The 24,201-nt window shown below is 32.0% G+C and overlaps 6 protein-coding genes across 8 annotated transcripts; 3 read left to right on the top strand and 3 right to left on the bottom strand.

Annotated features, from left to right (window-relative positions):
* On the bottom strand, nucleotides 617-2,859 carry LOC104700699. Its single transcript, XM_019229094.1, has 2 exons — nucleotides 2,391-2,859; nucleotides 617-1,918 (listed from the first exon to the last, which is right to left on the bottom strand). The coding sequence occupies exon 2, from the start codon at nucleotides 1,688-1,690 to the stop codon at nucleotides 731-733; it is 960 nt and encodes a 319-aa protein (XP_019084639.1). The 5' UTR covers nucleotides 1,691-1,918; nucleotides 2,391-2,859; the 3' UTR covers nucleotides 617-730.
* LOC104700707 (RING-H2 finger protein ATL56-like) lies at nucleotides 2,387-3,223 on the bottom strand. Its single transcript, XM_010416258.1, has one exon. The coding sequence runs from the start codon at nucleotides 2,936-2,938 to the stop codon at nucleotides 2,387-2,389; it is 552 nt and encodes a 183-aa protein (XP_010414560.1). The 5' UTR covers nucleotides 2,939-3,223.
* On the top strand, nucleotides 4,656-5,680 carry LOC104700679 (EG45-like domain containing protein 2). Of its 3 annotated transcripts, none has more exons than XM_010416226.2 (3): nucleotides 4,656-4,817; nucleotides 5,129-5,399; nucleotides 5,501-5,680. In XM_010416226.2, the coding sequence occupies exons 1-3, from the start codon at nucleotides 4,703-4,705 to the stop codon at nucleotides 5,505-5,507; spliced, it is 393 nt and encodes a 130-aa protein (XP_010414528.1). In that variant the 5' UTR covers nucleotides 4,656-4,702; the 3' UTR covers nucleotides 5,508-5,680. The 3 variants fall into 3 exon arrangements, with proteins under 3 accessions (XP_010414528.1, XP_010414521.1, XP_010414536.1); XM_010416219.1 differs by lacking the exon at nucleotides 4,656-4,817 and adding an exon at nucleotides 4,919-5,040; XM_010416234.1 differs by lacking the exons at nucleotides 4,656-4,817; nucleotides 5,501-5,680 and adding an exon at nucleotides 4,919-5,040 and having other exon boundaries at nucleotides 5,129-5,403.
* LOC104700670 (putative RING-H2 finger protein ATL49) lies at nucleotides 10,042-12,137 on the top strand. The gene has a single exon (XM_010416208.1). It carries the CDS (start codon nucleotides 10,110-10,112, stop codon nucleotides 11,328-11,330), a length of 1,221 nt encoding a protein of 406 aa, XP_010414510.1. The 5' UTR covers nucleotides 10,042-10,109; the 3' UTR covers nucleotides 11,331-12,137.
* On the top strand, nucleotides 14,676-15,797 carry LOC104700661 (geranylgeranyl pyrophosphate synthase 4). Its single transcript, XM_010416196.1, is given in 1 exon segment — nucleotides 14,676-15,797. A coding segment is annotated over 1 exon segment (1,122 nt).
* LOC104700649 (UPF0496 protein At2g18630) lies at nucleotides 20,669-22,994 on the bottom strand. Its single transcript, XM_010416190.1, has 3 exons — nucleotides 22,588-22,994; nucleotides 21,094-22,311; nucleotides 20,669-20,925 (listed from the first exon to the last, which is right to left on the bottom strand). The coding sequence occupies exons 2-3, from the start codon at nucleotides 22,272-22,274 to the stop codon at nucleotides 20,907-20,909; spliced, it is 1,200 nt and encodes a 399-aa protein (XP_010414492.1). The 5' UTR covers nucleotides 22,275-22,311; nucleotides 22,588-22,994; the 3' UTR covers nucleotides 20,669-20,906.

Genomic DNA, 24,201 nt, shown 5'->3' with positions numbered 1-24,201 from the left:
TATAAAAACACTTCGAGTTAAATCCAATTGTTGTAATATAGTGACTTTCTCCCTTAGAGCATCTCCGGTGGGAAGTGGTCATGAAAACACTTGTTAGTAAAAAATTAGTATAATGATGGAAGAGAGGAAGAAAATAATAGAATTGGTACTGAAATTGTTTCAACAAAAAACGTTTCTCAGCAAAAAAAAACTTACAGCTGTCAGTTTGTTATTGGCTACTATTAATAAAAAATAATAAATATATAAATATAATTAAAAAAAAAAAAAATTTCTAAAGCAAGCTTAGAGGGTTGCTGTGGTGGATTTGGTCTTACGACTTTCAAGCTCAGTGATCGTGAGATCCGCAACAAAATTTTAGAAAAGACAAAAGAAACACTTTGGATGTTTCTTTGGCTTAGATGATCTCATGTTTGTGTATTCTTTGTTAATTGTTGCCTTGTTTTTTATTTCTTTCTTTTTTGGCTATGTATCAAGACTCAAGAGCCATAGGTCCTAATCTCTGTTAATTCCAAAAACCTTCATTTACATTCATATGCGGCATGGTACATGAAAGCAACCAAAGTTGAAAACTAAATATATTCAACCAAAACTTTGATTATTACTTTACCAAAAAATAAAAAATAAAAATAAGAACCTTTGATTATTAGAAGTAATTTACCAAATCCATGGTGAACTTCAACATTCTTAAGATCAACAAACAAACAATCCACGTAAATATATATTGCAACATTTAAGGCAATCCTCCCATGAGAGTAGTGGAAGACAATTTTGTATATTCCATATCCCCCAGCGACACAGCCTCAGCGTCTATGCCTTGGTTACACTGGAAATAGGTAACCGTATAAGTCACAAGCTGAAACATCCTCACCACAAAGACAGAACTCACAAATACCAAACCGGTGGTTAAGATAACCGGGAATGAACTACTCCAATCGATCAGCCGCAAGATTTGAAATAATCCAAATGACAATAAACCAAAGAAAAGATTCAAGAGGAATAGCTTTGGCTTCATCCCTTTAACAATCTTTGCAGCTTTCCCCAAAGCTTGGATCCCATAAGTATCCTCGAGTATCGATATGACCATAGATAGGTTCCAAACGATAGCTAAGTAAGACTCAAAGACTGCAAATAGAATCCATAATGCGCGAACTTTGGCTCCCACGGTATTGAGTTTTGTAGAGAATATAACGAGAGAAACAATGATTATATAGAATAGGAACCAATAGCCAAGACTGAAGAGAGCAATGTAGAAACTAGTCACAAGAGGTCCCTTCCAATATTTAAGGGTCAAAACAGGAAAATCTTTGACCTTGAAGCTATCATTTTTATGAGTAAGAGCCGATGCGTGAACCAAAACAAGAACGGATAAGAGGTTGATGATGGAGGAGACGGCGATGAAAATGTATAAAGAACTTACAAACTGGCGAAAATCTGCAAAGTATCTCATAAGATGGATAGCAAATTTCGGGCTGCTTGGATCTGTCATAGGTAACAAATTTGATTCAAGGATCAAGTTTGTTATCTCCGGTTTGATGGCAATGGCGTTGAACAAGTAAACTAAACAATTGAGTATGAGAGGGAATACCAAGACTGAAAACATCAGCTTTTTGTTCTTGAGAAAGAGTTTGCGGGACTCATTTAGAGTACCCGCAACCTCCATTACAACATTCAAGAACGATAACCGATCCATGGGTTTCAAAAGAAAAAAAAACAATGACAAAAGCTCTTAGCTACTGGTGTTTTGGTAATGGTAGTGAGGGTTTCTTATAGATCAAACCCATATATATAACTAACCATAAGATTAACTGATTGACCAGCTACTTTTCTAAGGAGGAAAGTGTCTTCGGCTTGCACCTCTGGCTAGCTTTGGTTATGGAGATATCCATTTGAAATAGTCCAAGTCCACGGAACCCATTACCTATGTCAAATCCAAAATCAAACGTAATTATGACTTTGACAAATTCAAGAAACTGAAGCATAACACGTCGATGAAAAGTCTAAACAATTACTTCCTGACCGCGACATAACAAGAGATGTTAAAGAGAAAATTCAAGAAGCTAGGTAACATGTTCAACAATACAAGTTGCCTTATACTCATTAAACGTACTGATCAACACTTACTTCATCAATTAGCTTTGAATCGGTAAAATCTGAAAACTACATATCTATATATTTTTACTATTTTCTTAGTAGAGAGCTTAAGGATTATATAAACCAATGAAACAATTCCTCAAACGAACAAAGTCAACTGTAAAAGAAACCAAACTATCATTCTATTGGTCCAAACAGAGACGAAACAGAGAGGAAGTTGCAAACTGCTAAATGATGATTATAACTTCTAATCCAAGTATGACTAAAACAAAAACAAGAACAAGAAACAGAACACTTACAAATCTAGCAAACTACTTCGTCTACGACTAAAACATCTCCACAGTTCTCCTTCTTGTGCACCTTCTTCCCTCAAACTAACCCTAGCTCTGCAAATAGGGCAAGTCGAGGCTTTGAGCAACCAAGTGTCCACACACTTTCGATGGAACACGTGTCCACAACCAGGAAGATTACGACACCATTGCCCCTGTCTGAATACATCAAAACAAACCACGCAATCGCTTCCGTACCGTGTGTATGATGTGGACGTGGGTTCGGAGAATCTGAATTGAGGAAGCTTTTTCACGAATCTTGAAGATAACCCATCTGAGGATTCGTGTCGACGGTTACGTCGGCGACGTCGGTGGTGACGATGGAGAGAAGAGAGGAGGAGAGGTAGAAGAAGAACAGAGGCGATGCCGATAAGGACGAGGAAGAGAGAAAAGATCGAAAACATGATTGCACCAACGAGGAATAGAGAGAGAATCCTTGTTTTTGGCTTTGGCGGTGAAGGAGACGGCGAAGTAGACGGTGGCTCGCCGTAGATTCGGTAATCATTGGTCGGAGGCATCGAAAAAGAAAAAAAAAATATTTCTCTTTTTTACACTTTCTGATTTCTCGTGTGTGTGCTTTTTTTGGTTTTTGGTTAATACGAATGCCTAAACAAGGAACGAGTTGATGTTTTTTTGTTAACTGATTCAGAGATATTTTTGAGTTTGCAAAATTTAGGCAAAAATTGGAATTCTCATCCAATAACAACGTTTTGTAAAAACGGTCATGTCACATGTGACGACAGACTTTTTTTTATTTATACTTTTTTGGCTTTGGATCATGTTATAAAGAGACGTTAATAATAAAGTATATGGTTTCGTTTTTGGCTCCATCTCCATGTCTAAAATTTATATGTAGTCAGTAGTATTGTGCATCGAGCTATAAAATTAATTAATTTATGTTAGTAAATATCTTCTTATCCGATAATAATTTTATAAATTATCTTGAAGGAAAAGCAAATATTATCATATCTCACTCTTTATGATGATGATGATGACTATAGTTTATGGAAAAAGATGGAATATTCGAAGTTCTAGTTTAAGTTTCAAAAGTAATATTCGTACTTGGGGAGGCCTAAAGAAGCCGGTGTTTTATCTAAATATACTTGTTCTGAACATAATTTTTGTCATAAGTTATGGACTTTTTGAAAAGAGTTTTTTATTACAACGTTCACGGTTATTCATATCTCAACCAGCCATTCTCATTTTATACAACATTCTTTGTTTTCATTCGGCATGTTGATATAACACGACAATACTACAAAAGCAATTACATATTCTGGTCCATCATCTCGTTTTGTTGTACACACTCTACGAAATAATTAATAAGAAAAAAAAAGACACAAATGACAATACTTAAAAAGGTATAGTGTAATTCCTTTAACAAACATATAAGTACTAAATGATTATCTCAAGTCTCAAAACTCTTCCTCAGCTAGAAGAAAGTGTAACGAGTATTAGTTTTTATCCGGTTCAATTGAGTCAACTCTTCGGTTTAAGTTACTATATAGAGATTTGGGCCAGTTCAGCCCATTAAGAAAAACTGTCTCACAAGATGTTGAAATCCATAAAACGCGGGGTTTAAGTGTGAGACACGAGAACTAGAGAGTTCAAGAAGTCAACAAAAGTACAAAACTGTTTTGTTTTTTCATACTTCATTTTTGACTCAGCTGACTTTGTTAGATAACACTTTGAGATATTTAAAAAAAAAAATGGACATCTGCAATAATATATACAAAAACAAAAAAAAAATCATTTCTCGCAAAAGATATTATATAGGGGTTAGAGCTTCAATATTGCCATAGTTTTAGATTTTGTAGAACGAGTGATCAGAGCTCCCCATATTATGTGAATTCCTTGGTTCTTATTTTAAATCCCCCTTTCTTTTCTAAAGAAAATAGAGCTTTAAACCTCAATCCCTCTAGTTTCTTGGAAATTTCCTTGGTACCTTATAGTCAAATACAATCCTAATTATTTTTCTCTGCCAAAACAAAACAAAAAGAATTCAAACAAAATTTTGAAAAAAAAAGTATACTTTAAATTTCAAATCCTCTTGGAATTTTCCTTTACATCATCATATTCATTCAATTCACTAAGAAAATATAGGTGGAGTAAGAAACCAATTGTCCCATATGAAATCAATACAATAAGTAGAGGAAGACTTGACGTAGATCAAAGACTTTTCCTTTTTATCTATAGTAGTCTTTGAAATCCAATTATATAAATACACTCTTCCTTAGCTTCATTAATTATTCACAAACAAGCCAAAACAAAATAAAAGAAAAATGATAAAAATGGTGGTAAAATTTGTGGTAGTGGTGATGGTGTTTGCACAAATCTTAGCTCCAATCGCTGAAGCTGCTCAAGGAAGAGCTGTCTATTACAACCCTCCCTACACTAGTGCGTACTATATACAACCATACATATCTTTGTTTCATATATACGTTAATAAACATATCATTAATTACGAGTTAATGATGCGGTTTAATTAGGANAAATAAAAGAAAAATGATAAAAATGGTGGTAAAATTTGTGGTAGTGGTGATGGTGTTTGCACAAATCTTAGCTCCAATTGCTGAAGCTGCTCAAGGAAGAGCTGTCTATTACAACCCTCCCTACACTAGTGCGTACTATATACAACCATACATATCTTTGTTTCATACGTTAATAAACATATCATTAATTACAAGTTAATGATGCGGTTTAATTAGGGTCTGCGTGTTATGGAACACAACGTGAGACGATGGTGGTTGGAGTCAGGAGCAATCTGTACCAAGGAGGTCGAGCTTGTGGTCGGAGGTACAGGGTTCGATGCATTGGCGCTACATACAACTTCCCTAGGGCTTGCACGGGTCGTACCGTTGACGTGAGGGTAGTTGATTTCTGCCGGGAGCCTTGCAACGGTGACCTTAATCTCTCTCGTGATGCTTTCCGGGTTATCGCTAATACTGATGCCGGTAACATCCGCGTCGAGTACACACCGTAAGTTTTCATTTTTATAATCTTTTCATCGTATATGAAGTTTTAACATATATAGTCCTGATAATTATAACAGTTTAGGTCGTTATTCCCCTCTTTTACAGGATATGAAATTGATATTAGATTATAAGCAAAGAAAGGTGAGAGATGTTTTCGTGGTACTAATCCAATAAATCAGAGTATGGAACTGGATAGGTATGCAGACTGAATATGTATGGATGGTCCTTTGATGAGAATATTGTACTTCAAATTAATAAGAATGAATCTCAAACTTGTTTCATGAATTGGGTGTAGCCGTATTTCAATAACACTTCACATAATTAAATGGATGTGACAGTTTTATATTATTGCAATAACTTTGATGTATCCAACCAACATCAACAAAATACTTGGTCCAACTAGACCAAACCAAAATGACATTTAAGAACTAAAATTAGTTTATTCACCAATCGAACCGGCCCAATCCAGAAAAAACAAACGGATTAGTACAAAAACAAAAAATACTACAACATAATAAATTTAAAATATATTTTTTAAGATTATTAAAAAATATTGTTCTTATATATTCTTAAATGAAAAATAAATAAATTGTACGACAAAAAAAAATGAAAAATAAATAAATCAATAAAAATTGAAAAGTTTCTTTTAAATCATCATGGATTTTAGCAAATATTGAAAATCAAATTAAACTAAAATATATAAAATCTAAAGATACTACAACATAAAAAATTAAAATATTCAAAAAGAAGGATTAAGCAAATATTGACTGTTTGTATCCTTATAAAAATATTAATTTGATGTTAATATTTCTAAAAATACTAATTAGAAATATGTGATAATTAAAAATAAAACTTTTATATTGTTTAATTGAATTTATTTTTCTAGTTATAAAAATGTTAGATCAATATCTGCTTCTTGTTTTCAAATTTAATTGTAGCATTTAAAAATTTCTTACTCTTAAGATCTGTTTTCAGATTTATATAAGGCTTTGAGTATTGCAATAACATAGATATTTTTTTAGCTTAGTTTTTTTTTAATAAATACGTCATCAAATATAGCTATGTGATATAATTTTATTCAAAAAAATTTGTTGGCAACAATTTTTATGGTTAAAAAAATTATGCAAAGTGAAAGTAAAGAGACATATATTTGGCGGCATATTGTGTCTAGAGAGATATTTTTTGTGTAAATAAGATGATATGTAGTTTGAATGATGGTTTGCATGTAAAATATTATCTGAAGAAGGTGTGTAATCATATTTTATGGGAGACTGAAAAACCATATATTTGAGATTTGGCAATAGCAATAATGACGAATATTTGGGTAGAATTTGGAGTTGATAATTTAATTTTACTAGATTTTTATAATAATGGTACAAAAAATAAAGATATAGAAATGCAAATTAGTGTATTAAAGCAAGAAACTAAATATATATAAGTATTATCTCTAACTAAATATATATAACTATTTTCTCTAACTAAAGCAAGGTAAGTGTAATGGCCACCATGTAGTAATCAGATTTGTAATTCATACGTAAATGCTTAGTAAGTGATATACAACAAACCTACCAAAGACTTAGATGATCATATACACAGCCTACAAATAAAATAGTAACATCCATGACTTTTTTTGCAATTTTACAACGTCATTATTTAGTTTAATAATCATATGTCATTTACAACTCTAACACTTTATCATTATCAACGTTGTGGGAAATTATAACATGCTAAGTATGTAACCAAACTTTAACATTAATTATAACCGGATTGTTTTTAAACCGTAACCTTATAATACGATAAAAAGCCATAACAGCTACGCAGAAAAATAGATTAATAATATACTAAATCTAACAGTTAATTAACCATAATTGTATCAAAATAGTTAGTAGGGTTAACTGCACAATTAAATATAGAATTAAACTTTTAAAATATAATTATAACTGTGTAATGCAGAGTTACGTATTTATAGGCTCATGGCCATTAATTTAATTATTTGATTAGTAGGTATGAATTTGCTTCTTTCGCACCTAAAATTGTTTGATTAGTGAGCAGAGATTGTGGTCATTTTTTTTATTGAACCTTTTACATTAATTGTTCAGCTAATTATCAAGAAAACGAATAACAGTTATAGTGTCCTTAGTTCGAGTGACTGGTCCAAGGAAAAATAGAGTGTAAAATAACTTTGATAAGGTAGTATTTTACTTCTAATTTGATGGATATTACTTTTATAATTTGATTTAAAAACTACAAAAATTGCTCACTCACTATTAAGTTTTTTTTTTTTTGGTAAGAATGTGAATAACATATATAAGATGGAGAGTTGAGGTTTTATAAATCTCAACAGTAAATATTTTGCTGGAATATCCATTAAAAGTATCAAGCTATCATTAAACAGTTTGAGAGTTAAATAAAATTTTAATGACTTTAAAAGTTATGTAAAATATGTTGTTATTCAATCAAGACTTTTTAAAACTCTTTTAAAATGTGGTGTTATTAGTTGTGGATTTATAAAAAATAATCTAAAATCTTGATAAATCTAGTGTTACTGGATTATAGTTTTATTAAGTCATTAAAAGTTTCATGTTATTCAAATAAAACAAAAGAATCTTGCATTGTTAATGAATTCAACTATTATATTATTGGTTTGGGATTCTATATTATATTCTTCCTAAAAAAGTCATGTAAACACTCTCATCAAATGGAGAGATTGTGAGAATTTGAAGGAAGTCATATAAACACTCTCATGTAACCATTACAGTTATAATTTTGTAGGAATTTTCAATATAATTAGGATGAAGCTATCATTATAAACAATAACAACTTATGAGTCAAATTACATAAAACAATTTGGCAAAATTACTTAGATACTAATAAATCCATTATAGATTTGTATACACAACCTATCATTAAAAACAGTAATAATTGATGATTTCACAGGAATCTTCATTAAAAACATTATAACGGTAATAGTTTATGAGCCAAATTACATAAAACAACTTGGCAAATTAACTTTTTTTTTGGCAAATTAACTTTGATAGTACACAATCTTGTAATTAGGTGTATATGTTCTACTAAGCATATAATAAATTAAAAAAAAAATGCACAAAACCAGATTTTTTGCCTCGAGTTAACAACTCATAAAACCATTTTCCATGTCGGCTTCCTGTTTCATCTCCCTCGTGTTTCTCTTTTCTCAACATAGAATGTTTGTTTACTGCCTAGTTTTTTTTTTTTAAATAACAGATTATGTTCCATGCTACTTTTTTTCATGTAATACTCTTCGTATATTTAATTTGAAAATCAACTTAGCTCATACCTATTAAATTATGATTTTTATGACTTTTCTAGTACACTCTTTTTTACGCTGCCATTAGGTATTACAGTGTACTTTTGTTCTAAATAAATTTAGTATATACTATATATGGAACCAACATAGACCAAATCGAAGGTCGAATAACTTGGACTTCCTTGCAACGTAGCCCTTCAAAGATCAAAATCCAAGCGAAAACAACACTTACAAAGAGGCCCTTTATCAAAAACAACAACAACAACACCTACAAAAGCAAGAGCTGCGTAGGCAAGCGCAAAACCTAGAACATGAAGTTTATTGCCGCTTAAATCAACGGCATGCCCAGTTGGTTCCAAAACTATACTAAAATGTCTATCTATATAATATAAGATACCCATATTTTGAAGGTCGAAAATAGTTGTGTCCACAGTCCACACAAAAAAATGGCCAAACGAAGTTGATATGACAATCAGAGAACTCGTAACATGTTAGTCTGAGTCGCAAATCTTCTACAAAAGCACGAACCAAATCATCGTCCATTTTGTCATTTATATATGTAGTCGAGTGGTTTATATTTGATTTGAGCATTGAAAACTGAAAAGTATTCGTTTGTCACGTCAACGTTTTAATAGTTTATTTAACACGCATGAGCCATGAGTAGTCCAAACTAAAACGTACAGAAACGATTTTGTAAGGACGTCAAACCGGCAACTGCCATTTCCTACGATCAGTATTGACAAAGGCAATAATAACATGCGCAAATGACATAGTTGATCTTGTTTAGCAATCTTAATGTATTAGACGCATTGCATCACTAATAAGTTTAAAGTATTTAGTTAATAACATACATAGCCTGGAGTCTTCTTTAGTCTAGTGGTTTGGAATCTTAATGATATTTTTTGAATTCAAACTCAGAATGTTATACATTACAGCTTAAATTGTCAGAAAAATGTTTTTTCTTATGGATTGTACAATTATATCGTTTGTCCGGTTGGCTTTAACATGGAAGCCCGAGGTTTGGTTATAAAAAGCATAAGATATTATTATTCATGTAAGAAAGTGATATTTGTATGAGTCTTTTTTATTTAAAGAAATGATTCGTTGACTTTGCATCTTTTTAGGTAATTAAATACTAAGATCCAAATCACATTAATTTCAGAAATTTTTTAAAAATCATTTCAAACACTCTCTTCTTTTGTGAAAGAAATAAAAATGTAATAAATTTGCTCATCTGTCACCATCTATGGTCCAACCTGTAATTCTCTTAATCATCACTCTGTCTCATAAATTTCAAAAAAAACTTTTGAGCTCAAATTTTTATTTCCTCTCTTCTTTCAATTTCAAAATAAACCAAAATCTCAAAAGAAAAACAGAGCATGCATTAATAACTCTGTTATTTTTTTTTTTCCAAAATCTCAAGAAAACATGAATATCATCTCTCCTTCATCACCTCCACCACTGTTACCTCTCAAATCAAACACAAGCTTCGATTTAAACAGCAAGATCACTCCAAACATTCTCCTAGTAATCATAATCCTCTCGATCATCTTCTTCATATCTGGTCTTGTCCACATCCTTGTCAAGTTCCTCCTCACACCATCAACACAAAACAGAGAAGATTACTTAGACAACGTTACAGCTCTTCAAGGCCAGCTTCAGCAACTCTTTAGTCTCCATGATTCTGACGTTGACCAGTCCTTAATCGACACGTTACCTGTCTTTCAGTACAAATCCATCATGGGTCTCAAAATCTCTCCTTTTGATTGTCCTGTTTGTCTCTGTGAGTTCGAGACAGAGGACAAACTCAGACTCTTGCCTAAATGCAGCCATGCTTTTCATGTTGGCTGTATCGATACGTGGCTTCTCTCTCACTCGACTTGTCCCTTGTGTAGATCTAACCTCCTCCCTGGTTTCTCATCTCATCACAATCCAAGCTCCTCGTATTTACTTGTTCTTGAGAGTGAACAAAGCTCGAGAGATATGGTTCCTGCTCTTGAGTCCAATTCTCATTTGGGTTTTGATGGGAACAATTCTTTTGGGTCGACCCGGGTTAGATCGGGTCGTAAATCATGCGAACCGGATGGTGAATGTGTTAGTTTGGATAGAAAGGTTGTTCCTTTAGAAGTTAAGCTAGGGAAGTTTAGGAACATAGATCATGTTGGTGAAGGAAGTGACAATAACAATAACAACAACAATAGCATAAGTGGTAATAGCAATTTAGATGGGAGGAGGTGTTTGTCAATGGGCTCATATGAGTATATTATGGACCAAGAAGCTACACTTAAGGTTCACGTTTCCATCAAGAAACTATCGGTTATGTCCGAATGCGGTTTTGATCCGACGGTTAAGGGAATTGAGAAGAGTGTTGTGGAAAGAGAGAGCTTTTCTTTGTCTAAAATTTGGCTAAGGAGTAAAAAGGAAAAGCAAATGGGTACTAGTCCTAGAGATCAGGATTGTTCTTCAGTGTCTTCCTCTTCAGTCCCATTTCCAAAAAAACTGCTTCCTCTTGAGACCGATGACGAGAATCAAAAGAGCGAAAATTCGGAATCTTTGGAGACAAAAACACCATCTTTTGCTAGGAGGACCATGTTTTGGCTTGCAGGGAGACAAAACAAGGTTGTTCATCCTTCTACATCCCATGTTTAGGTTTTGCTTGTTAATTTTTTGTTCTTCCTTTCCAATTGTGTTTGAAATTTTGTGTGTTTTCATTAGACAGAAAGTAATAGAGGGAGATGAATTAAGATACCTAGCTAGGGTTCTTTCTTCTTAGGCACATTGAAAAAAATTGGTGGGTATGCAAACATTTTACCAGAGTCTTCTTTAAATTATGGGCATGTCTTGTAAGATATTACTAGATTTGTCTTATGTACATTATGACACTTTCCATTGACTCAACGAAATAATTGTGAAGGTGTGGTTCATCACATCATTCCATAATTATATCTACATAAAGTGTTTTGAAATTGAAAACACGTACTTTTACTTTCCTATATATGACATTCACTTACTCTGCAAGATTCTATAAGAACTTTGAATAGAAGTAGCAAGCTTTATGTTTTGTAAACCAAAACAACTCTTAGCACTGTTGATTAACTTTATAATAAAACAGACATATACTTGCTTGGAATTGAATGTCTCTGCAATATTCAAGAAAAGCTTCAAAGGAACTAGCAAGCTTTATTTAAGAGTTGGTGATCTGAGCTAATTTTTGCGATCAAACTCTTCACCGTGTAGATACCAATTTGTGTATGTGCTTAGAAAACCATACCACTTCAATGTCAACTCTAAACTTATACTTGACAAGGCAGCAACGTCGACAAGGACATTTCACCATCTCTGCCTTAATGTTACCAAAGGCAAAATCCAAAAAATCCTTGACTCCGGTTATGTAATCTTGAGACAGTCGATGTTTTGTTATCCATGACTTATCCATATTCACCTAAAAAACTCAAACTAAACATGGAAATGATGGAATCTCTCAAAAATTTGCTTAGATTCAAGTTTATGAAAACTAATAACACGTTTTGCTCAAAACAACATGAATCACTGCTATATACTATAATCTCACACCAAGCAAGCATCAACAAATGGATAAAACAGCTGGCAAGATACTATTATCTCACTTTATCAAAAAAAAAAAAGGATACTATTATCTCACATGAAAACACAACAATTTCTAGATACAAAGCAAATTAAGTTAGTGAATAGATTCATTACCTGATCGAAAAACCGAGTTAGATCTCTTCAGTCTTCACCACCAAAAACTCGTGTGAACCTTTCGATGTCGATAAGTTTAGGTTAGAATAAGTAGTAGTAATCTTAAATCGTAATCAATTTATGAAATTAAATTTGGGCTTTTATAAAATTTAATTTGGGCCTTTGTAAGTTTTGTGTTAACATGAACACACTGACCAGATTCGACAAAGAGGCTTGCATTCGTTAATATTTCTTCAAGGAAACATCCAAAACGTCATAAAAAAACCAGGTTCAATGTTACGAAACCATGCGTCGATCGTGCATGAGAAAACGATAAATAAATAAATTAAAAACCACCAACATGAAAACTAGGGATTTAGGTTGTCATGTTTCTCTCCACTTCCATTTGCAATGAAGATAGATACCATCAGCCTCATGCAAATTATACGGTTTTGATTTCTCTGTTCCCGGTTCGAATCGATTAATTCACTCCAAAGTCTCCAACACAAACCTCATTTTAAACGGTTTGGATCCAATTCCAAACCATGCTCCATATCATTTATCTTATAATTCACAAGTCACCTGACCAATCAAATTAAGCCACATCAAATTATTTTTTTTTTTCAATTTTTTTAAAAAACAGAAATTATACAGTGAAAAAAAAACATTTTCTGCAAAAATAAGCATCATATTTTACGAAATAACATAACTGCTTGCAAGTTAACAAAACTCTATCCCTAATTCTACTTCACTAACAGCTCCACGTTCAAAGTGGTTTACAACTGATCAATCTTCTATATAAATCCAATTTGAGTTGATTCGCTCTTCAATTTTCTCTGTATTTATCTTCTCTTCATTCTTTTTTCTTCTGGATTTGTAATTCTTACGCTGGTAAATACTTTTTCTTTTGTTCATATGCATACTTTTTCTCTTGAATTCATATTAATTCTTTTTTTTTTTTAGTTTCAGGTTGAAGATGCCTCTGGATTTTACTTCTCTCTCAAATCTAAATTCTTTGAAAAAAGAATGGAAGATCAGAGTTCTAATAGCCCGAACACATCGTCTTTAGGGATTTCAAAAAAATGATAAACCAGAAGAATTTTCCGGAATCTAATCTTCTCTTTGTAGATGAAAAGGTATGTTCAAGTTCACTTATGCATTTTTGACTATCTAATATTTACTATGTTCAACTTTTTAGTTGTTAGGCCAATGAAACAAGAAAACATATTTAATCCATGGTTTTACCATGCCATTACAAACAATCACGTCACGTTTTGTTGTGTTCTTCTAACTTAATTCAAGTCTCATGTACTAATTTGATCACAACTCTATATAACAAGTTCTTTTGTTTGATTTTGACACAGGGAAGTAGGATAGAATCCAAAACTTAACAGTGCTCTCTCTCTCTCTCGACGCAGTAATCTGGTAATTTTTGTTTGTGAATTGATATGATCTATGATTATTCCGTGTCTTTCTTTATATTCAAATCTCTGTTTCTATCAAACTCTATTGCTGAATTTGATCAATTTGCAATCTCATATAAATGTTAATGATTCTTGTAATATGATTTTGTTTATGTAGAGCTATTTTCACATAGGAGATTATGTTGTTTCCCACGGTGACAAGTTGGGATTATGTTTCCATGCTTCTTGCCTTTTTCGTCGAATCAGTAGCTTTTGCCTCGGCGAGTGAGGTTCTTACAATACGCTTCATTTCTTAGAGTACACAAATATGGTTGCCTTAGTTTTTCATTCTTAAACGATGTAAAGCATCTTTGTGTCTATATATGTCACCACTCTCTTATAAGTTACATGATTATTTTGTTTGCAATTCTAATGTAAATTCATATCCACATTCTCCTTCTAAGTTTTGATTGCAATTTTCTTACACCATTCTTTTTCTCTTCAAACAGACAAGTGATAAATTATTTAAAAAATAACCCTTGTGGTTGACGATGTAAGTTTTCTACTTGCATGTTTGCACCTCTTTTGGCATTTTAGCCAAAGCTCTTTGTAAGACTTGCGATCAAACCCGGCCAGTAATCAAAAAGCTAGGGATTTGTTACCTTTTAACAGTTTTTCTCAATATTTATTAATGATTCAACAAGTGATCGATATCCATAAATTTTATTAAAGTTTTGTCCCGTACGGAGTACGGGCTTAATACTAGTAGTAATTATCTTACAAACAACACGATCCCACGACGTGCCTTGTCGTTGACCAAAAAATAATAAAAAACTTTGTGTTATAGAGAAGAAGAATCAAAGATCAATCAATCATCTTTATGTTGATCAAAATGGAAGCTCAAACCATATTTCTCTATCTTTTACTCTTCTTTCTATCTCTACACTTCGTGTTTACAACTCTAAAACCATGGCTGAGCCCCGCGAAAACTCGGTGTCTCATCCGTCTCCTCCACCTCCCCATCAAATCTCCGGTGGCCGCAACTGTTTTTGCCAGGAAAGATGTCGGTGAGTTTCTTGATTCATCAATCCAACCGGAAAACAAAGAAGAAGACTGTTTCGGTTTTGATTTCGATTTCAGAACGTACATGATCAGCAAAGCAGAGTCAATAAAAAGAGCATTAGATGAAGCCATTCCATTAATCGAACCACTCAACATCCATAACGCAATGCGTTACGCAGTTCTCGCAGGCGGAAAACGCGTCAGGCCAATACTCTGCCTGGCCGCTTGCGAGCTAGGTGGCGGGGAAGAACGTTTAGCGATTCAAGCGGCTTGTGCGGTTGAGATGATTCACACAATGTCACTCATCAAAGACGATCTTCCTTGTATGGACAATGACGATCTCCGACGAGGTAAACCAACTACACACAAAGTTTTCGGAGAAAGCGTGGCCATCCTCTCCGGCGGCGCACTTTTAGCCCTAGCTTTCGAGCATTTGACCGAAGCTGACGTGTCATCCAAGAAAATGGTTAGGGCCGTTAAAGAATTGGCTAAGTCTATCGGAACGAAAGGACTCGTGGCGGGACAAGCTAAGGATTTGAGCAGTGAAGGGTTGGATCAAAACGAAGTTGGCTTAGAGGATCTTGAGTTTATTCACGTTCATAAAACCGGTTCGTTGCTGGAAGCATCGGCGGTTATCGGAGCGGTTATTGGTGGTGGCTCATAGGAAGAGATAGAGGGAGTGAGAAGCTTTGCGAGGTGTATTGGATTGTTGTTTCAGGTGGTTGATGATATTTTGGATGAGACTAAGTCGTTGGAGGAATTAGGGATAACCGCCGGAAAAGATCAGATCGTCGGTAAGCTGACGTATCCGAAAGTGATTGGTCTAGAGAAATCGAAGGAGTTTGTGAATAAGTTGAAGAGAGATGCGAGAGAACATCTTCAAGGGTTTGATTCGGACAAAGTGAAACCTTTGATTGCTCTTACCAACTTCATTGCCAACAGAAACAACTGACAATGTTGTGTGTTTGCTATATTGCTAAACAACTGACCTGAAGCTGTTATGATGTAATCAAAATACTATTGACGGTGAAATGTGAATGTCACCAAATTTTTTTAGAATGGGTGATAGTGAAATAATGGGTAAAAATAAAATAAATGTCTGACTACCTGATCAGGGGTTATGGACTTATAGCAATAATGTGGGTCAATGACATAATGTGGTCTGGTTAAAGCAATTGAAATGACTTAATGGAAAGGTATATCACCAAACAGTAAATCAAGGCTATATTCATATTGAATATAGTTCTTATATTGAGCAATCGAATATTCATATGAATAGAATACTCCTGATCAAGGCTATATTCATCTGAACAAATCTATATATAATAACAATCCGAAAAAATGCGACCAAGAGTTGTTTTTTTTCAATCGTACCTGTTGGATATTTTCCGAAAAGTCATGATGGTTCATTAAAACGGTTATTTATGAAAAGTTACAACTGTTCACTGTAGAGTTGTGTTTATTGGAACATTCGTATCTTTTGAAATATAAATATATATATATATATATATATATATTTGTCTGTTTGAACTATTTTCATTTTTTGGCCATGACACAAAATCAACTAAAATTTCAATCTTTCCGGTTTATATATTTTTCTAAATTATTTTCTAGCATTCATTCTTTTAAAAATCTGTAGATTTCAATTGTGTGTTTTACGAAAAGTTGCAATTGTTCATTGTAATAGTTTTTTTGTAAAGTTGCAACTGTTCAATATAAAGTTGTGTTTATTTGAATATTCGCATCTTTTGAAATCTATATATATTTGTCTGTTCGAACTGTTTAATCTCAACGGTTTTTACAGATTTCAAAAATTATTCTCTAGCATTCATTCTTTTAAAAATAGAGAAATTCCTCCAATCCTTGATTTAACAAAAGATTTTTGGAATGGTGAATCTAATTTACAACTTTTATTTAATTTTAAATATAAATCAAGAATTGGAGTAATAATTTTTGAATATGGTAATAAAGATGTCTTCTATTTAAAAGCTATATGGGTTGCATACATCAAAATTGGATGTTGCATTAACATTACTTCAAAATCCAGATCTGAAAAGATATCTCAATCTATATGGCTATCTTGCATTTTTTCATTTGTGTTGGACGCTTTAATTGTAGTAAACGGGAAATGAATCGTTTCAAATGGTATTCTTTTCAAAATAAATTTTAAACTGTTAGAAGAAAAGCAATGATTCTCATTCGTCACTTCAATATAAAAGGAGGATTTTTTTCGTTAAATATATTTTTCTAATTTCAAAAAATCATACAGTTGCGTCTGTTCATTGTATAGTTGTGTCTTTTACCATAAAATAACTATATAATATATTTATTTTGAAAAAAAAACATACGGTTGTGCCTGTTTATGGTAGAGTTGTATTTTTTACAATAAAAATCTTTATAATAATAACAATATGAATAAATTCCAGTAACCATTGCGATTTTTCGTTGTATTTTTTCGTTGAATAATTTTTTTCTATTTTATAAAAAAAATCATATGGTTGCATCTGTTTATTGTAGAGTTGTGTTTTTTATCATAAAAAAAATCATACAGTTGCTTCTGTTCATTGTAAAGTTATGTTTTTTTTTACCATATTTTATTTACAACCTTTTGTTCCAATAGTAATGTTTATCTAAATGTTTATGTCTTTTGAACTCTATATATATATATATATATATATATTTGTCTTTGCTTAGATAATTAACAAATCAATGAATCATTGTTAAATGACACAATTTTTTTCGTTTCATGCTGAATCTAAATAATATGAATTTTAATATTCAATATCCAACATTATTATATTTTTATTATAAGTTTTTATTTTGATAGTTGTGTTTTTTAAACTCACAGTTATATATGTTTAATATTTATAAAGTTTCAGCCTTACTTATTTTTTTTTCTTTTGAGATATTTTTTAGTTTTGTTATTTAACATATATTTTCAAATAATTTTATAATATATAATTCTAAATTTGAAATTTAATTTAACTTGTTTTGAAATATTTTTCCCACGACATCGCGGGGGGCTGAGTCCTAGTTAGTATAATATTCTACTATTGTATATTTGTTTAACATATTGTATTATTTCACTATTATTTAATAACATTATATGAAAAGTAAAATATTAGACTTTAGTATAATACATATTTATATGTCATGAATGTATATTGAATAACATTTATACTATTTGCTTTAACATCTGTCATATCAACTGTAATTTAAGTTTCTACGTAAATTAGAATAATTAGGTGATTATGTTTAGATAGAAGATGAAAAGAGGCTATATGTTTCAAAGTTAACATTAATTATAGACATGTGGCAGATGCATGGAATGATGATGTGAAACTCATATGGAGAGAGCTAGCTAACTTTCATATATATGATTTCTTCAAAAATTTAATACTCCATCCATTTCATAAAAATATATGTCTAGTTTAATGTTATACACACATATTAAAAAACTTTATATAAAATATATGTTTATTTTATAATTACAATATATATATATATATATTTTTTTTTGTTAATCAAAATGTGAATCAAATCTTACATTGGATATACAAACATTTATATTTATGAAACAATTGTTTTTAAAAGATACTAGGACTCAGACCCCCCGCAATGTCGCAAGGAAAATATTTTAGAAAATAGTAAATAAATGTAAAATTTAAAATTATATACTATGAATTCATCTTAATGTAGTAGAATAGTTTGAATACAGAAACTGTTACTAAAAACACAACCATCAAAATGAAACTTATAAACAAAAAATATTCTGTAGAATATTTAAAGTATTATAAATATATAATATATTTTATGAAGAATTATGGTAAAGAGCTACAATAAAAAAAACATAATGACAAAGTGATCTTAACTGAGAATATTGAACTAATGGTTGTACTGAGTAAATGTAATTTTTATAAAATAATTATAATTAAAAATGTATTTAATAATGCGTGAAACTATATCAAAGAAAAATTAAAATTAAAATACACAACTTTCAAAAAAATGAGAAAATAAATTTTAAATATGAAAATAGTTTTTAACGAAAGTTATGATAAATAGACGCAACTGTAAATTCTATAGTTTTATTAAATTTCTATATTGCTATAATCATTTCTAAAAATTTAGTTAGATTATAGAATTAAATTGAATATTAGATAGTAATATTCAAATTATTTAAATTCAACATAAAACGGAAAATTTGTTTCAACGAATTATGATTTGTTAGTTATTTTTGAAGAGACAAATATATAGAAAGTTCAAAAGACATGACTATTTAAATAGATACACGTCAATGACATCATACACTTATTAGAATGAAACTTGTGATGAAAAAATATAAATAAAATATAGTGAAAAGACACAACTCGTGAAGTGGCCTTAGTGAAGTGGTAGGAGGTAAGTCCATTTGTAGAAGGCACCATCACACTTGGAATCGAGTCCCGATTCCTACGAATGTACGAATTTGGCTAATGGGCCGGCCAGTTGTGGTCCAATGGTTGACAAAAAAAAGACACAATTCTACAATGAACAGATACAACTGTTTGAATTTCTTTTTAAAAAACAAATAAAAACAAAAAATTTACGAAAAGGTATTACGAAAAATCGCTATTGTCTGCACTTGAATATACCTAATAATCCATATAAATTGCTTTTAAATAGAAGACATCTTTATTACCATATTGAAAAGGTCAAATTAAAAAACTCACTATATAATTCATCTAACTGTTGGAAAAAAGTTTTAGGTATTTTTATTAAATTTTTATATTTAAAATTAACTAAAAGTTGTAAATTAGATTCATTATTCCAAAAATCTTTTGTTAAATCAAGAACTTGAGGAATTACTTTACTTTTAAAAGAATGAATGCTAGAGAATAATTTAGAAAGCATTAAAAACTGTTGAGATTAGAAATTTATATTATTTTGTGTCATGACAAAAAAATGAAAACAGTTCAAACAGACAAATATATAGAGATTTCAAAAGATACGAATGTTTCAATAAACACAACTCTACAGTGAACAGTTGTAAGTTTTCATAAATAACCGTTTTAATGAACCATCACGACTTTTAAGAAAATATACAAATTATACGATTGAAAAAACACAATAGTTGGTTGCATTTATTCGCATTATTATTATATATAGATTTGTATGAAATGGAGGAAGTATGAAACTAGTCAATTTTCGATATTTGCGTTTGGCATATCACATATCGAGTATTTGTTGAAGTTCTATCAGTCACCGTAATTAAATCTCATTATTTGTTGAAGTCAGAATATCGAAGTCCGAAATAACTACCTTTCATGTAGTCCAATAACAATGCATGGAGAAAGAGTTGAACAGATGGTAAAAAAAACAAAAAAGACTAATGGTTGTTAAGAGGGTAGTGTAGTTACTAGTTAGAAGACAAATGAGAGACATTTTCTATAGAGAAAGTGTGTCCTAAAATAAACTCATTATCTGTTGAAGTCGGAATAAGTCCGAAACAACTACCTTCCATGTACTCCAATTATAAAACTACTAAACCATGTGAGAGGTGGGCGACTAGTCTTTTGATTAAATCAGTCAACCGTTTGATTAAGACCCAACTATCACATCGACTCACGAGTCAATTGACATTTAAAATCCGTTTGATGCTTATACTTTACATGTTTCCTTAAAACGGAATAAACATGTTTCATGTTAAATAAAAGATCATAGAAATGTCATTGTAAGTTGTAAGAGACATCCCTCCCTCGTCTCATCAACTAACTCTTCACGTCTTAATTTTTAAATTAAATACTATTGATTCTTTAACGATCCAGCTTAGCAATTATCTAAGCCTTGACTAGAAAACACAGAGACATTCAATTATAAACATACAAGATTGTTTCATATCTTAAAAGGAAGCCAAAATAAATGGCATAAAACCTTACAAGTGTCTCTTTAAATTAATGTATTGAGCAAAGGGTTACCTCAAGGCAACTAATAACATTAAGATATCCTTTAGCTTTTCATATTACTTGTGCTAAAGAAAACAAACCAACAATCTTCAGCCAAACACGAGTCCGAATCCGCCTTCTCACGACAACATCTCCGTCCTGACCATCAACCGAAAACACGACAAGAAAAACTCAATCCAAAACCATTCATAAACCATAATGATGAATCCTAAGAACACTCACAGTTTTGTTCTCTAGAGTTCTAACGCAAAACATAATGCCTAAGTTAAAGTTCTCAAGATATCTAGCTAGCTTAAGAGATATTACCAGGTAGCTTCTTCAGTCGTTGTACCAGTCGGGTATCGGATAATCCTCTGCAGAATCACGGTTCTTGCCTTCGTCACATCGCTACAATACTTATCCGCATGTTTCCCAAGTTCTTCAATAGTATCAGTAAACACATCAAGCTTCTTCTTGATCTCATCTATCGCAATCCTCACCACTCTCTCCTCTGTCACAGCAAACTCAGCTTTCTTCAACAAAGATTCAATCTCTACTTCCACTTTACGCACAAGGACACTTATATTATCCATCTCCTTAACCGATATGAAAGTCCCGATTCTAATCGATGTAATGATCTCCTTCTGCCCTTTAACCACTTTCTCATATTTTGTCCACAGAGTGTTACACCATTTCCCAAGAGACCCTACCGGAACAGCCAATGCACCAGCTATAGCTGCCACAACAGGTGGTGCAGCCACAGCGGCTGCTACCACAGAGAAAATAAGCACAGAAACAAACGCAGTCACAAACACCATGTTCGATACTCTTCGCCATGACTTGATATTCCCAAGTCTCCTATCGAGTTTTTTCTTTAACTTATGAAGCTCATCAAGCATCAGAACCTGTTTCTTGTATACCAAATCGAAAAGCTCAAAGAACTTTTTCGTAAACGGCTCACCCAAATCTTTAAACCTCTTAAGCTCATCAAGTGTCTTCTCATACTTTCTGTTCTCGTTATCCCCATTAACCTGTATCTCAGCCTCTTCCTCAAACTGCTTAACAGCAAACTGAATAACAACTTGGCTCCTCCTCGCCCGGTTAAGACAATTCTCAAGCTCAGAACAGAAGTCCATAGTCTTTAAAGTGCTGTCAAAATACATATTCACAAGAGAGAACAAATCTTGATTGTTCCATATATCCTCTTTGTCCTGCAATATAACTTTGACCACATCTTGATTCATATCCAAAAGGCATTGCGTCACTTCTTTAAGCGAATCAAACGACAAAGACTTTATCTCTACTCCTGATGCAAGCTTGTTGATGACTCGGTTAGTTCGTTCGTGAAGCGCAGAGTCGAAAGACTCAAGATTTGGATCTTCACTACAAGCTTTTTCGTAAGAGCTGAAATGCTCAGTGTACTCTGAGTTTATCTTGATCTGTACAGGTGTAGACGGTGAACCAAACTCAACATCTTTCTTGCTCTTGCTACCTTTCCCTCCCATCATTCTCTCTTTTCTTAAAATTGCTTAAAAATTTGTGAATCTAATCAGACAGTAAGAAGTAGAAATTAGAAATTGAAACCCTAATCAGACAGAGATACAGAAACAGAGAAGTGAATCGAAATGGGTATTGGATTTTATAGCTTAAAGCAACAAACTTTAACCGAGACTTACGGAGCAATCTAAAAATTTGTAACCGACATTGAAAAGAGGAAACTAAAAGGGCAAGAGTTTAAGTAAGTAAAGTANAAAAAAAAAAAAAAAAAAAAAAAAAAAAAAAAAGACAGAGATTTCAAGATGATGAATTAGTAAGTAGTACCTGTGAAATTGCGATTGAACTCTCTTGAAACAGACAAGACCTGAAAAAAAGGTTGTATTTTTATAGAGGTGAAGAGTGTTTTGGGTTTTAGGGTTTTGTTTTACTTTTGAGTTTTATGGAAGAAGAAGAAGAAGAAGAAGTAGCTTGTACGCTTGGAGAAGCTTATAAGAGAAAGATGAAGAGAGAGAGAGAGAGAGAGAGAAAATGCGGGAAAAATTACGGATATTTTTTTTAAGATCTGAGAAGGAAGAACAGTTCTCACGCGGTTTTATGAACAAACAGTGTGAGAAAAGTCTTGCACTACTCTCGATTTGGTGTTGACGGACTCATCAATGGCACAAGGAAGACATGAAAGAAAGAACCAGGAAACTAAATTAAAATGAAGTTAGAAATGAAGTAAAGAAGAAGAGAAAAGAACAAGTTTTTTTTTTTTTTTTCGTTTTTTTTTTCCTGTCTGAACAAAAGACAAAAATAATTAATTTAGTCGTCGAGGGTTGAAACTAGAATAAAAGAGTAAACTTAACCAGTAAGATGAATCATTGTCTAGCTAGTAAAATACCAAAAGGTATTACGAGAAAAAAAGATTGAAAAAAACTTCTAAATTTAAACATTCATACCAAGTAACACATAAATCAGATTAAAGTTCAATTCTAAGAATTCTCTATTATTGCCTCTAATAAAAAAATTCGTGAGTAAAGAAGTTGATTTCCTACTAAAAAAACACTTTTTTTTGAGAAATATTCAAGTCGTTCCTATGAAGTATGAACGATATATCACCCAAAAAATATTCCAACTTTATGAAATAATACTATATAAAGGATCTTGTATTGAATATTTCAAAATGTTTCAATGATTTGTTAAGAATCATTCTTAGTAATCATGGATTGACAACTAAGTAGGTGGTTATAAATTGTTGAATTCTTGATGAATTTTAATTTATATGATGTCAAATATATATCCTCTCACGTTTTCCTCTCTTTAAACATAAGAAAATACTATACATTAGATGAAAACATCACTGTCTAAACTTTATTTGAGTAATTGAATACCAACAACTATCCAATACGACACACGATTCAGATACCATTATGTGACTTTGGACCACCCAAAAAAAAAAAGAAGAAGATATTCTTAATTAATCAAACACGATCCAGAAATATCCAATGTAGAATCTCACAAGTCACACAACTCACAGCACACACATCACGTCTTGCATTCAATTCTAGATCTAGCACATAAAATCTAATCTCTAATCAGTTCAACACAAATGATGACATCAATCTTTATAACCAACAAAAGCCAAAAAGGTTTTATTACAGAATCTGTAATTTCTTAAATCTATTGTCGGATAATATTTAACTCTATAGTTAAAACTAGTCTTGTCTTTTTTCGAAAGCTAAGAAAGGTTTAACTTCTAAGAAGTAACACTCAGTCCAACAAACAAAGTTTGACCTTGACATGAAGCCCATGGAAATTTGTTTATTCACCTTTGTCTCCAATGGTAACAAGGAAAATGTTTATACGCTAAGTGTTCTACAACTTATGGTCTCAACACCAAATACAATTCATATTATGGTCCAAACTATAAACCGATTTTCTGCTCTTGCTTCACCA

This window comes from Camelina sativa, chromosome 1 (assembly GCF_000633955.1).
Source record: "Camelina sativa cultivar DH55 chromosome 1, Cs, whole genome shotgun sequence".
Taxonomy (NCBI): Eukaryota; Viridiplantae; Streptophyta; class Magnoliopsida; order Brassicales; family Brassicaceae; genus Camelina; species Camelina sativa.
The sequence above is the reverse complement of the archived record's forward strand: the minus strand, read 5'-3'. Positions and strand labels throughout refer to the sequence as shown.